The sequence below is a fragment of the Euleptes europaea genome, chromosome 4 (assembly GCF_029931775.1).
Source record: "Euleptes europaea isolate rEulEur1 chromosome 4, rEulEur1.hap1, whole genome shotgun sequence".
In the NCBI taxonomy this organism is placed as follows: Eukaryota; Metazoa; Chordata; class Lepidosauria; order Squamata; family Sphaerodactylidae; genus Euleptes; species Euleptes europaea.
The window spans coordinates 112,891,512-112,906,110 of record NC_079315.1 but is presented as its reverse complement, the minus strand read 5'-3'; the positions used below and the strand labels follow the sequence as shown (position 1 = coordinate 112,906,110).

The following is a 14,599-nucleotide window of genomic DNA, read 5'->3' as shown; positions in this document are numbered from 1 at the left end:
TTGAGGGCAGTGATACTTTGGCCATTTATGAATGGCTGTTTCCTTGCGGTCACCCGGCTGGCTACTTTGGGGCTTTGCTTTGATTATGCTTGCATTTTCCAACCGTCAGAGATCGCCTCGCTCTCCCCGTGCATTTCCACACATTTTGCCTGCGTTTTCTGGATTTGTGTCTAGCCAGCATCCAGAAAACATGCGGAAAATGCGTGGAAACATGCGGGGAGAGTGAGGCAATCTCTGACGGTTGGAAAATGCAGGCATAATCAAAGCAAACCCCCCAAGTAGTCAGCGGGGTGACCGCGAGGAAACAGCCATGCACAAATGGCCTTTGTGTGCGAGAGGGCAAAGGAGAGCATGCACAAACCTGCACAAACACCAAAGTAGACATGGTTTGGTGGGGGATCCATATTGATTTACACTCGTTCACCAGTTTATATCTAACATTGGGCTGGTGGTTGCAGGTAGTCTAACAAATACTGAGCATACAAGGAAGGGCAACCAAACACTGCCCTCTTCCTTCCTATGCCTCACCTCACTGCATCCCAGGGATATCGGCACATTTCTTTCAACTCCAAAGCTGGCAGAAGAGAAGCACCAAAAGCAATCAAATGCAGTCGGGAAAGGCATAGGAGGGGACAGGGTTTTTCTGCCCTTGCCCATGCATTTCATTTTTGTAAAAGACAGACATGCACCCCGTATTATTTATGGGTTGGACACAAGGAATACACACGTGTGCATGCTCTGCCTGTTGGGTCTAGTTTGGCCATGCACATTTCTCTATGGGGGAAGAACATAAGAACATAAGAAAAGCCATGCTGGATCAGACCAAGGCCCATCAAGTCCAGCAGTCTGTTCACACAGTGGCCAACCAGGTGCCTCTAGGAAGTCCACAAACAACACGACTGCAGCAGCATTGTCCTGCCTGTGTTCCACAGCACCTAATATAATTATTTATTGTTTCAATTTAATACCCCGCTCTCCCCGGCCAAGACTGGGCTCAGAGAGGCTAATAATAGGCATGCTCCTCTGATACTAGAGAGAATAGGTATGCATCATGGCTAGTAGCCATTTTTACTAGTAGCCATGAATAGCCCTTTTGACTGCAACCCAGTTTCTCCCTTCCCTCTTCAAAATTCCATTTCAATCCAAGACGTTCAATATTTGGTTAAAGATCGTCTGCTGCGCCCCTAGAAAAGAAAACACACCGTACTGGGGAAAAAGAATACCACGAACAAGCACCAAAAGACAAGCCCAGCTGGAGGCCAGAGATGCTTTCTCTTCTCAAATGCTTTAAAGCCAAAAGAGAACACTCAAAACATTTCCCATCCTATTAAGTACCTTGCGGGGATATCCTCCCTGCGCTTTCAGCTCTCTTGTGATTGCTGCCTTTTTCCGTAAAGAGTTTTCCCTCCAGACACTGACATAGAAATCCACTGCCTAAATGATTATTATTGTGCTAGCAGTGTGTGTGTTTGTGGGGGGGGATATGCCCTCCTCCCTTCCCACCCTACACCAGCCCACTGATATTCTGATTGCTTTAAAGCTTGCTTTAGATATTCCAGGTTTGGGGGTATTTTTACAGTTCGGCTTTTCATGTATAGCTTGATCTTTTTTCATAGAATCATAGAGTTGGAAGGGACCACCAGGGTCATCTAGCCCAACCTCCTGCACAATGCAGGAAATTCACAACTACCTCCCCTCACCCCAACACCCCCAGTGACCCCTACTCAATGCCCAGAAGATGGGGGGGGGCTCCAGGATCCCTGGCCAAACTGGCCTGGAGGAAACTTGCTTCTCATCAAACATCCACAAAAAGCATCACAGTTAGAAGGCCAGTACCAGCTTTGGGTGTGGGAAACCCAGAGCCGACTCAGCTATGAAGTTCTCCGATTGTCCTCAGGTACATCAGTACCCAAGGAAAAAAAGGAACAAGCAAGCGGATTCACAGTTAACAGCCCTAAGGTGTGGTACAGCCAATTTCTGTAGAACAGCTAGATTCGAGTCCGGCAGCACCTTAGAGACCAACAGGATTTTTGGGCATGAGTTTTCCAGAGTCAAAGCTCCTTTTGTCAGAGAGTAAAAGTTCCCGCCAGACAAAGGAAGCTTTGCCTCCTGAAAGCTCACAGCCTGAAATCTTCTTGGTCCCTAAGATGCTGCTGGACTCAAATCTAGCTGTTCCACTGCAGACCAACATGGCTACTTTCTGAAAGAGTTTTCATAGCAGCTTCTTCCCATTACGGGGGCTACTGGGAGGCTGGAGAGCCAGTGTGGTGTAGTGGTTAAGAGCGGTGGTTTGGAGCGGCAGACTCTAATCTGGAGAACCGGGTATGATTCCCCACTCCTACACGAGTGGTGGACGCTAATCTAGTGAACGGGGTTGGTTTCCGGAGTTGTTCCACCGGCCATATGGTTGAGGACAGCAAGGGTTTCTATTCTGCTGGCCTCCCGTCTCTCCTTCCCCCCTCTTCTGTTCCTCAACAGTTGAGATATTATAAAATGAATGGACAGTATCAGTTTTAATTGATGTTTTAGTTTATTTATATACTGTATTGATTTTAATTGTATAATTAATGTTGTAAGCTGCTCTGAGCATGACCTGTCGGGATAGAGCAGCCTAAAAATACAATGTTTGATAATATAATAATAAAAATAACAATACTCTGATAAAGCCGGCTCACCCCAAAAAAGCATAGGACACAATTTATTGGTCCTTAAGGTTACATGAGACACTTGTTATTCTAGCTGCTGCGGATGAATATAGCTACTACCCCGGACTTTAAATACACACGGCTAGCATACTTACTCAGCAAGAGATCTTTAAATTCTGGAAGACCAGCTGAGGCACAGAGTTGATAGAAGATGTGATAGTTCCTCTCGTCTTCTGCCTGAGAAGTAAAACAGTCTCTGCTTTAGTGATAAGGGCTGGCCATCAGTATCAATTAGGAGCATCCCTCGCCCTCTCCTGAATATCCAACCAAGGCTCGGACTTCAATGCCCCCCTCCCCAATGCTAAGGACCAGTTTCATTTTATTTATTTGGGGCACATTCAGTTTTCAGCAGTTTTGTATAAGCAGGGAGGCACATAGGAACAGGATTGTCCCAAACATCTGTCCTTGAAAACCTGTCCAGGGTAGTCCCATCGAACAATTAAGGTACTGTGCTGACTGCTCCCAAGGCACAGACAAATCTCTGATCTCAGCTTCCAGACATTCAAACCTGACATTCACGCTAATGGACAGCTTCAACAGAGGCATAAAATAATGATTGTTCCAGCTACTCCTTGGCTGAAGAGCATAGACTGAAGGTATCCGATACAACACTACTGCTTGAGCCAGTGTGGCGTAGGGGTTAAGAGCGGCGGACTCTAATCTGGAGAACCGGGTTGGATTCCCCACTCCTACACATGAAGCCTGCTGGGTGACCTTGGGCTAGTCACGGTTCTCTCCTAACTCTATCAGCCCCTCGTAATCAATAGTCAAATAAATACCTGAAGCTGCCTTATACCAAATCTGACACTTAGTCTATCATATTCAGTATTGTCTACTCTGCGACTGCCTCTCTCCACGGTCTCAGACAGAGGTCTTTCCCATCACCTACTAACTGATCCTTTGAACTGGAAATTGCCAGGAACTGAACCTGGGACCTCCTTGCAAAGATCTACTACTGAGCCATGGCCTCAACAATACCTCCCAAAGTGGTTCCCGGGGGCGCCATGATACCCAATGACACTTTCTCTGGTGCCCGCCAAGTATTTTTAGGAATTGGGTGGGGCCAGGTAGGGCTTTTGCCTAGCAAGGCTTCTGATTGACTATTGGAGATTTGATTGGCTGTGCAGCAGCTGCCACCACAGCACAAAGATCTACGCTCTTACTGAAGTCAAGTGGATGAGGCCAGCAAGGCTTCTGATTGGCTGTGCAGATTTTTAAAGATGATGCTGTGGTGGCAGCAGCTGCCACCACAGCACAAGGATCTACACTGTGTTACTGAAGATAAGTGGTGGCAATTGTTTTGCAGCTGGCTGCCATTTGGTTGCTGTGCCCACCATGCCACGTTAGAATTCCAAATGTGCCTGCAGACTCAAAAAGATTGGGGACCCCTGTCCTAGAGCATGCTCAGTCCTCACTTCCTGTGGTTTTTTTTTTGGGGGGGGGATCCATTGGCTTCATTTGCTGTCACATTTTTCTTCTAGGGCGTTCCCTAAATAGAAAGAAACGCCCATCTTGTCGGAGGATGGTCTTGTTTTACAGCTTTTATGACTGGCACGAACTACCCACCTCAGCTCTAATGAAATAATAATGAATGATCCTGCCTAATTATTTAAGTATTACAAATTACTCAGCCTGTTCAGGCTTACATTTTTGGCAAGACCAGATGATGAACTGCATTCCAAGTCCTGGCCAGGCGCCTCAGGATACTTTTATAGGAGATGCTACTAATGTGTTTTCTTCTCCAATATGGGGTTCGGTTTAGAAGAAAGGGCGGCGTGGGAATTCTGCAACTCCTCAATGAGACATATGGCACAGCGACCATTTTTAATTTGAATTTAAGTGTTCTGAAGTCTTACAGAGGGCAGATTTTAAACTCCTGCTTCTGACACGTTTACAGGCAACTCTACAGGTTGCACCATCTTAGCACACCTGTGGGATTCCTTGCTAGAAATTGCTGTCGTGTTAAAACCTCCCTGGATGAGGAACACACCAGGAGCATGTCAGGAGGAAGGTTTCTAGCCACATCTGAACTGGCTTCAATACGAAGGATCTGGTGAACATGGCACCTTAGACCCAAATTAATACATTTGTGACCAATGGGGATTATGCCATTTTCTCCCCATAGAAAACTATGGTCCCAGTGGATTTCTCGCCAGCAGCACTAGAATATAATGATTGTGGCTGAGCAGCTGAGAAAATCATCTCCCTGAGAACACAGGAGGCTAATAACCTGGTCCTCAACCAGAGAGGAAGATCTCTCCCACCAAGCTGAGCCTTGGGCCTTTTATGCATGGCTGTTTCACTCGCCGTCACCCCTCCAACGACTGCGGGTCTTTGTGTTGATTACGCATGCCATTTCTGACCATCAGAGGTCGCCTCGCCCTCCCCCTGCAGTTTCCCACGTTTTGCCCACGTTTTCAGGGACCTGTTTTATCACAATTTTGAAAATGCGGACAAAATGCACGAAAATGCAGGGGGAGAGCAAGGCGACCTCTGACCGTCAGAAACGGCATGCATGATCAAAACAAAGACATGAAGTTATTGAAGGGGTGACCGCAAGGGAAACAGTCATGCATAAAAGGACTTGGAAGGGCAAGGCAACCCAGGAGGAAAAGGAGGATAGGCTCCAGCTGACAGCATCAGGAAGCTCGGGGGTCAATATCAGCAGCCATGCCCAATCAGAAGCCACCAAGCTATGGAGGCACTGGGGAGGGGCCTCAGACAGGGGGTGGACCTTAGCGTGGTGTAGTGGTTAAGAGCACTGGTTTGGAGCCGTGGACTCTTATCTGGAGAACCGGGTTTGATTCCCCACTCATGCCCATGAAGCCAGCTGGGTGACCTTGGGCTAGTCACAGCTCTCTTAGAGCTCTCTCAGCCCCACCTACCTCTTGGGTGTCTCTTGTGGGGAGGGGAAGGTAAGGTGGGAAGCCGGTTTGATTCTTCCTTAAGTGGTAGAGGAAGTCGGCATATAAAAACCAATTCTTCTTCTTCTATTATAAAGCCCCCTCCTCCACAAAAGGGATCAGCTGTTGCTATATCAGGAGAGTTGTAGTTTACAGTGAAGACTCAGCGGGACCAAAAGTGGACAGAATCCCGGGGTAAGTTACTGAAAAGGGGCTATGACACCCCTCCCTCCCTTTATATTATCTGAGCAATAGTAAAAGATGGGATATACAGTAACCTGATATACGTGATGATGAGCAGCGAGTGAAAGGACTCCACCCCTCGTCTTTCCTTTCATGGCCAGGGGACGGAGTTTACCTCACCTATTGTTTGCTAACAGTTTTCTCCCCAGGGACTTGGGTGGATCCAAACTGTGGACCTAGGAGAATCCGCAGAGCTAGAGTCCATCTAATGAGGGACAGTCCCCTCATACACCCTGCAACAATGCTATTTTCCAAAAGCATGAAAAAATTAGTATCTGAGAATCAAACATCCTGGAAAATGTGACGCTTGCAAAGGAAACACAAAAAATAAAAATAAAAAACCTTCATGTTTGTTCAAAAAGCAGTTTATTTATTTATTTAATTATTATTTTAATTTACTACCCCACTCTCCCCAGCCGAAATAAAAAACCTGGTTTATATTGACCAGCACACAGAGACACTGTCTTTTTGGTTGTGATCTTGATCACTGTCTCATACCAGATGCACCAATTATTTAAATTTCCATAGTAAAAAAAAATAGTAGCAACTTGATGTTTGAGGGGGGGGCGGAAGGTGATTGCTATTATGCCATGTACAAAGCCAAACATCAAAGGGTTTTATAAGCACCCGAGAATCCCAAGTGGTTCCGGCTCCAAGCCCTTGAAGCTTTAAACTTGAGCTGAGAAACTGCTAATGCAAAACTTTTGCATGTAAGAAGAAAGAAGGCAATAGCAAATACTGCAGATACACTGAAAACTATCAAGGCAGTAAGTCATTAAAATATTTTAGAAAAAAACATGAAAATATGCATCAACCTTCTAAATGCGAAGAGGCAGCAAAATTCTAGATAACTCTTGTCCCACGTAAGGGTCATAGGAGGACATTTTTGACCTCTTAAAAGTTCACCTGCCCAAACCTGGGAGAAAATGCCTTCAAAAAAACAGCATTCATTTCTATAATGGGTTCTTTCTTTTATACTTTAACGTGAATCCCAGCTACAGTCCGGAATTGTCAAATGTGTAATTTACAGTCCAATTGTACTGCTTATATTAAATTAAATTTTAACAGAAGAAATGGAGAGTTCTTCCAGTTTCATCAGCCCACACAACAAACGAAGGGTCAGCCAGCCCACACTACTATACAACGTGCAAAGGTTAAGGGAGAACTACACTACACTCAACACAGGGCTGCCGACACAAACAGCAGTCCTGCGTCAAATACCCCACCTTAAACATAGTTATTTTCTTCTGTGTTAAGATGTGATGATCCTGGTCTCCTCCCCACAAAATCTCTGGCTAATACTGGCAAAACGGGGAACAGCATGACATAATTACATGGGATACGTAGTAAAACACATTTGGAGTGACTCAGCACAGAGCTTCATTTTTCATTGGCAGCCTCGTGTCAGGCGGAGGACACAGTTCAGCCCTTAATAAAATGGGAGAGAGGAACAAATGAACTGATAAAACAAACTGACCTGGAATACAACCCTTGATTTCTCCAGCAGGTACGTCCTCATGTTGGCACCGATGATATGATACCGCTTATCGAAGCCGATCTGAATGTATTTCCCAAAGCGACTGCTGTTGTCGTTTCTCGTCGTTTTAGCATTGCCGATCGACTGTACGAAAAGGAATAAAACATGAGAAACAAAGGCCCTTTTTGCAAAAAAAGTGCATTATCTCTGAAGTATGCTAAACTTGCAAATACCCTATAAATAAATAACAAACAGTTACAATGGGGGGGTGGAGAAGAGAAAGTCAAGTCAGGATAAAGGCAATTTAGCAGAAAAAGGTAGGCATGGTGCCAAATACCTTGTACAGTAAACTGTGTGATGCTCAACATCTCTACAAACCCACTAGATCTTTGCTCTCAAGCCCCCCCCCCCCACCTGTGAAATAGGATTAGCGGCAATCTACTCCACAGGGTTGCTTTGGAGAGCAAACAAAATGACAGCTGTAAGCTACTTTATAAATTAAAAGTGTTTATATATGTACTTCGACCAGCATTACTGATCATTTCCCCAGACGGTTATATTGATTCGGTGCTCAGAGTTCTTTAGTTTCTTTGTAATAGCTTGGCTGGAGTTTGCAAGACACTGGAAAGCGGCAGGCTCGATAGCGGTGACATTTTGCTGTCTTCGTTTTCCCGTCGTCACCGTTCCCTAACAGCAAACTTCAAGGCCAAGCGCCTATCAAGGCAGCTGGGGAAAGAGACCCAGCTGCACACTAGGATGGGATCTCTGCATACTCAGGGGATGCCTCAAGTGTGAAAATAAAACAACATTTTGTGCATTGAAAAAGATTAAGGTTCCTGTTCTTGTTTCAATATCACATGAACACATGAAGCTGCCTTATACTGAATCAGGCTCTAGGTCCATCCAAGTCAGTATTGTCTGCTCAAACCGGCAGCGGATCTCCAGGGTCTCAGGCAGAGGTCTTTTGCATCACCTACTTGCCTAGTCCTTTTAACTGGAGATGCCGGGGATTGAACCTGGGACCTTCTGCATGCCCAGCAGATGCTCTACCACTGAGCCACAGACCCTCCCCTAATATCAGAGCGCCTACATGCCCCATTTGAAATGTGGTGTTGGAGGAGAGTGTTATGGATACCGTGGGCTGCCAAAAGAACAAATCAGTGGGTTATAGATCAAATCAGGCTTGAACTGACCCTAGAAGCTAAAATGACTAAACTGAGGCTGTCGTACTTTGGTCACATTATGAGAAGACAAGAGTCACTGGAAAAGACAGTCATGCTAGGAAAAGTGGAGGGCAGAAAGAAAAGAGGAAGACCCAACAAGAGATGGATTGTAAAGGAAGCCACAGGCCTCAGTTTGCAAGATCTGAGCAAGGCTGTCAAAGATAGGACATTTTGGAGGACTTTGATTCATAGGGTCGCCATGAGTCGGAAGCAACTTGACGGCACTTAACACACACACATGTGCCCCAGAACATCTTGGAAAAACTAATACAGGTTGCGTATTCCTTATCTGGAATGCTTGGGACCAGAAACGTTCTGTTTTGGAATATCTGTATATACATAATGAGATATCTTGGGGATGGGACCCAACTCTAATCACGAAATTCATTTATGTTTTCTATACACTTTATACACATAGCCTGAATGTAATTTTAAACAATATTTTAAATAATTTTGTATACATTGAACCATCAGAACCTGATAACAGTTAACCCCAGGGATATTTTTCACACATGCCTGTCTAATTCTAAGGGCACAAAAGATAAACTTTACCACAGACAAAGTAACACGCCTATCCTTACCAACCAAATCATGGTTGGGGACCTGTTCAGTAAAGGCAATATATACTTATAGTCGAATACAAATAACAACTAAACTAAAAATGAGGTAAAGTTTCAATCACAGCTCTACCACAAGGTCAGAGTCTCTGGAATGGCTAATACCCTCACAGGGACCTGACAGTTCTACAAGGGGAAAAGCATTTACTCTAGCCAAGGAAAAAAGTTTACAAGAAATTGGGACTGCAAGAAAAAATAATAATCCACCCTGACCTGGATGGCCCGGGCTAGCCTGATCTCGTCAGATCTCAGAAGCTAAGCGGGGTCAGCCCTGGTTAGTATTTGGATGGGAGACCACCAAGGAAGACCAGGGTTGCTGTGCAGAGGAAGGCACTGGCAAACCACCTCTGTTTGTCTCTTGCCTTGAAAATCCTATGGGTTTCCATAAGTCAGTTGCGACTTGACGGCACTTCACACACACAGAGAAAAGTAAAATAATTCGGAAAAACAAGAAAAAGAGGGACTGGAAAAAAAAACCCCACGGGAGAACAATGAAAGATGAAAGTTAACAATTAAGAAACTCCTGCCAAAAAAATGACCGGACAGCAACCGAACATGCTTATTACCCTTAGTTGAGAGGAAATGCCCCAGTGAAAGTGACAAAAATAAATAAATAAAAGGAACCATAAAAAGAACACATGCCGTAGTGTCCAACTGCAAAAGCGGCCATGAACACCTGAAGCTGCCTTATACTGCATCAGACCCTTGGTCCATCAAAGCCAGTATTGTCTACTCAGACCGGCAGCGGTTCTCCAGGGTCTCAGGCAGAGGTCTTTCCCATCACCTACTTGCCTAGTCCCTTTAACTGGAGATGCCGGGGACTGAACCTGGGACCTTCTGCATGCCAAGCGGATGCTCTACCGCGTCTGCAATATGTTAGACCAGGAAGATCCCTTTATGTGTTTGCTGTTTGTGAACTCAGGCAGATCATGAGAGGGAGAGCAGGAAGGGATGAGCCGGTGCTCTGCTCCCATGGCCCTTCCTTACTCGCCCAGGGTAACGACCGTTGCCACTTTGGGGTCAGGAAGGAATTTTCCTCCAGGTCAGATTGGCCCGGGATCCTGGAGGGGTTTTTTTTGCCTTCCTTTGGGCACAGAGCAGGGCTCACTGGGGGAATGGGGGGGGGAGGTAGTTGTGAATTTCCTGCGTTGTGCAGGGGGCTGGACTAGATGACCATTGGGGTACCTTCCAGCTCTATGTTTCCATTTCTCTCTGAGCTTCACGGCTGAGCATGAACGTGGTTTCGCTGCACCCAGTCCAATGCTCTGGCCACCGCACCATCAGCAGATGCCCCCCCTTGCTGTGCACATTCTACCGAAAGCCGGCCTGCAGAGTAGAGCTGTAAGACTTTAATGCCTTCTGACAGCAAGACAATTCATGGCCGCGGACACACAGGGGGACAGGTGTGTTTACAAATCGGGCAAGAAGCCCCACACACCTCCGACAGAAAGAGATGCTAATTCTGTTCCCTTTGCCCTGGCATACGAGGCACGGAGACCTTACAGCCGCGACAAGAGAACAGATCAGAGGCTTAGCGGTTACCCCAACTCACCTTCATGCATAAAAGATCTACAGCATTGCTTCCCAAAGGGAAAGCGCCGTGCAGCTATATAATGCTACCCAAAGGATGTCCATCCAGATCAGTCTACGCAAATCTGGACCACAAAGTCCCAGCAGATCAGAGCACAGCAGACAGCCCGGGCAAGCAGGCCAAGCTGCACTAGCACAGCACCTAAACATTATCCTGGGAGCAGACAGGTTATCAAAAATCCAAAATTAATATCTTACTTCATCATGACCCATTTAATAGAACTGCATGGAAAACACTAGATTAAAAAAAAAAAAAAAACCTCCCTGGAAATGGAACAGATACACAGGAGTGTAAACTGGCCTGATGGATTTGCACTCCACTGCATCTGATGAAGTGAGCGCCGACACAGAAAAGCTTACACTGCAATAAATTGTGTTAGTTGTTATAGTCCCGCTGGACTCCTGTTTTCTTAACTCCATGTATACCCTGCCTTTCTCCCCCATGGGGACCCAAAGCGGCTCACATTGTTACCCTTTCCTCCATTTTTATCCTCCCAAGAACCCTGCGAGGTAGGTTAGGCTGAGAGAGTCTGATTGTCCCATGGTCAACCAGCAAGCTTCCATGGCAAAGTAGAGATTTACACTTGGGGCCTACACTGGCTTTCTCTGGCGTTTATGTCGTCTGCTACCTTAAAGACCAACTGGATTGTCTGTGGCAACCACGTGAGTTTGATCAGAGATGTCTGTCACGCCGTAGACAAAATGGTAGCCGACAGTATTGGAGAGTGGTAAGGCCAAGTGAAGCCAAGTGATGGCAAACATGAGGAAAACGACCCACCAACTTGCAAACTGCCACAAAGTGGAACCCTCTTTTCAACCAGAGCTAAGATGAACCAAGGTAAGTAAAGGTAAGTAAAGGTAAGTAAAACAGTTAGCAAAGCAAGGTAAGTAAAACAGTTAGCAAAGCAACAGACACTTCTCAGATCACTGAATTCCCCTTGAGGGTTCCTTGGGGAAGGATTCACCACCTCACGTCTGAGTTACGGTATGTGGGTTTGCTAATTCTGTCCCCTCAATGATGCTCTCTTAAATTAAAAAAATATATATCTGTCATTGAAAAGCAATCTCGCAGGAGTAACAGCTTTATACAACGGAACCTCAATTACTGTCATTTGGATTGGATTGGCTGAGTTAACAGAACGGGGAGTGGAGGAAGATTATGTGGTCGCCACAGACTAATAGTTGGGAAACACAGCCATAAAACATAAGAGACGTGACAAACAGCATTCAGAAGTGGGAAAGGGAAGAAGCCGAAGGGCAGATAAACACCATGATGATGATGACGATGAAGAAGATGCAGATGAAGATGAAGAGTTGGTTTGTATATGCCGGCTTTCTCTACTACTTAAGGAAGAATCAAACCGGCTTACAATCACCTTCCCTTCCCCTCCCCACAACGGACACCCTGTGAGGTGGGTGGGGCTGAGAGAGTTCGGAGAGAGCTGTGACTAGTCCAAGGTCACCCAGCTGGCTTCATGTGTAGAAGTGGGGAAACCAACCCGGTTCTCCAGATTAGCGTCTGCTGCTCATGTGGAGGAGTGGGGAATCAAACCCGGTTCTCCAGACTAGAGTCCACTTCTCCAAACCACTGCTCTTAACCACTACACCACGCTGGCTCTCCTTAAGAGGAACACATGAAGCTGCTTTATACTGAATCAGATCCTTGGGGTCCATCAAGGTTAGTACTGTCTACTCAGACTGGGAGAGGATCTCCAGGGTCTCAGGCAGAGGTCCTTGACATTACCTACCACCTGATCCTTTTATCTGGAGATCTCAGCAATTGAACCTGGGACCTAGGACCAGCTCTACCACTAAGCCACAGCCCCTCCCCAAAGACCACCATTGAAGGACTGGGTCCTATAAGCCTCCCGTCTTTAAGGGAGGAGCCTCTGTCTGAGAACAAGGCTTAGTGGACAGGAGAAGGGAGCCAAGCCTTAATCAATTTTTAAAATCTTAAGGAACAAAGATAAGAACTGGCTGAATTGAGGTGTTTCCTGTTCAGGTTTGTGAAAAGATCTGTGTTACCCATTCACAGCTCCAGTCACCGGATTTAAGTAACCAAAATTTGGCTGACCGCTACTAGAATATAAGATTATCAGTCTGCTGCACTTATTACCCTGCTGCTTCATTATTTTCTGTTGATTATATCCACATTCTGTATCATGCCTAATACACTGCACTTATTCACATTTTAGTAATCCTAGCACTACTAGTATATCGCTCATTAGATGTCTCTTCATATTGATCATATCGACCTACACTGCACTTATTAGCTGCCTCCTTGCATGGACTGTTATCAACTTATGCTCTGTGTCCCTGTGACAAAGCAGGAACACAAATAAGTAAGTAAGTAAGTAAGTAAGTAAGTAAGTAAAGAAAGAAAAAGAAAGAAAGAAAGAAAGAAAGAAAGAAAGAAAGACAAGAAAGACAAGAAAGACAAGAAAAAAGGAAGGAAGGAAGGAAGGAAGGAAGGAAGGAAGGAAGGAAGGAAGGAAGGAAGGAAGGAAGGAAGGAAGGAAGGAAGGAAGGAAGGAAGGAAGGAAGGAAGGAAATAAGAAAGAAAGAAAAGAAATAAGAAAGAAAGAAAAGAAATAAAAAAGAAAAGAAAAGAAAAGAAGGAAGGAAGGAAGGAAGGAAGGAAGGAAGGAAGGAAGGAAGGAAGGAAGGAAGGAAGGAAGGAAGGAAGGAAGGAGGGAGGGAGGGAGGGAGGGACTTGCATACCCTCATTAGCCACAACCCCAGCTCCAATGATAGAGACAGCACATGGGGCCCAATCAATAGAAACATGGTGGTCCCACACACAGCACAAGCAAAGAACCCACCCCAGAACCGCCGCACCCTGTCAGGGTCTTCTGGAGTGCATCCCTGGTTTGCATTTTCCCCAGCTCTACACTACGCCTCGCCTCTTCCCCATCCAGTCGCTCCCCTTGAATTCTTCATCCAATGTGACCAATAGGGTTCCCCCATCTGCAGGTGACCCCTGAGCTGAGTTCACACCAGCATCCTTCGGTGGCTTTCCCTCTCCAAACATGCTGCCCCTGCAGAATTCAGGGAAGCGTTCTGCAACAGAAAGCGTGACTGCAATTGGCAGGGCTTTCTTATGCCAAAAAACCAGGTGAACTTTCTCCAGGACACCAATTGCAGAAAGGAAAGGAGAGCAGACGCTTTACTAAAAATGAACTCGATGACATCTGAAAACCGTAACTCAGAAAGGCAGAGAAATCTAAAGGACAAAAGACCATCATCAGAAAGGCGTATCGATTCTGTTCAGGGACAACACTAATGCAGTCTCGACATCAAAAGCCTGTTACTGGTGCAGAGACTGGAAAGCTTCACTGAAACCAAGTGGAACCACGCTGATGCAAAGTTATATTTGCAAAAGAATGACTGCAAGGCTACAGTTGCCAACCTTCAGGTGAGGGCTGGAGATCTCCTGGAATTACAACTGCTCTCCAGACGACAGAGAGCAGTTCTCCTGGAGAAAATGGCTGCTCTGGAGAGTGGACTCTATGGTGTTATGCCCAGGCGAGGTCCTTCCCCTCTTCAAATCCTGCCATCCCCAGGCTCCACCCCAAATCTCCAGGAATGTACTGACTTGGAGCTGGCAACCCTACGCAAGGATCAAGTCACAAAACCGAAGGCAGCAGGCAAGCAGCTCCAAGCTGCATTCGAAAGACCTGAAGAACTGGTTCTCTGGGACCAAATGAAGCTGGGAACTATATAAGCAGTGACAATCTGTTTCTGACACTGGAAGTTACCTGGGAAGAAACTGACACAGAAGAAGGAGCGCCACAAAGTCATAGAACCACAGAGGTGGAAGGGGTCACACAGGCCATCTAGT

The 14,599-nt window shown here is 46.0% G+C and overlaps 1 protein-coding gene across 1 annotated transcript in view; it reads right to left on the bottom strand.

The window, feature by feature from the left end:
- MYO5B (myosin VB) overlaps positions 1–14,599 on the bottom strand; it is a 336,132-nt gene that overhangs the window by 153,797 nt on the left and 167,736 nt on the right. The window contains exons 6-7 of the mRNA XM_056847832.1: positions 7,329–7,472; positions 2,801–2,882 (exon numbers count right to left, since the gene is read on the bottom strand). Coding sequence (XP_056703810.1) covers positions 2,801–2,882; positions 7,329–7,472 — 226 coding nt within the window. The remainder of the gene's footprint in view (positions 1–2,800; positions 2,883–7,328; positions 7,473–14,599) is intronic.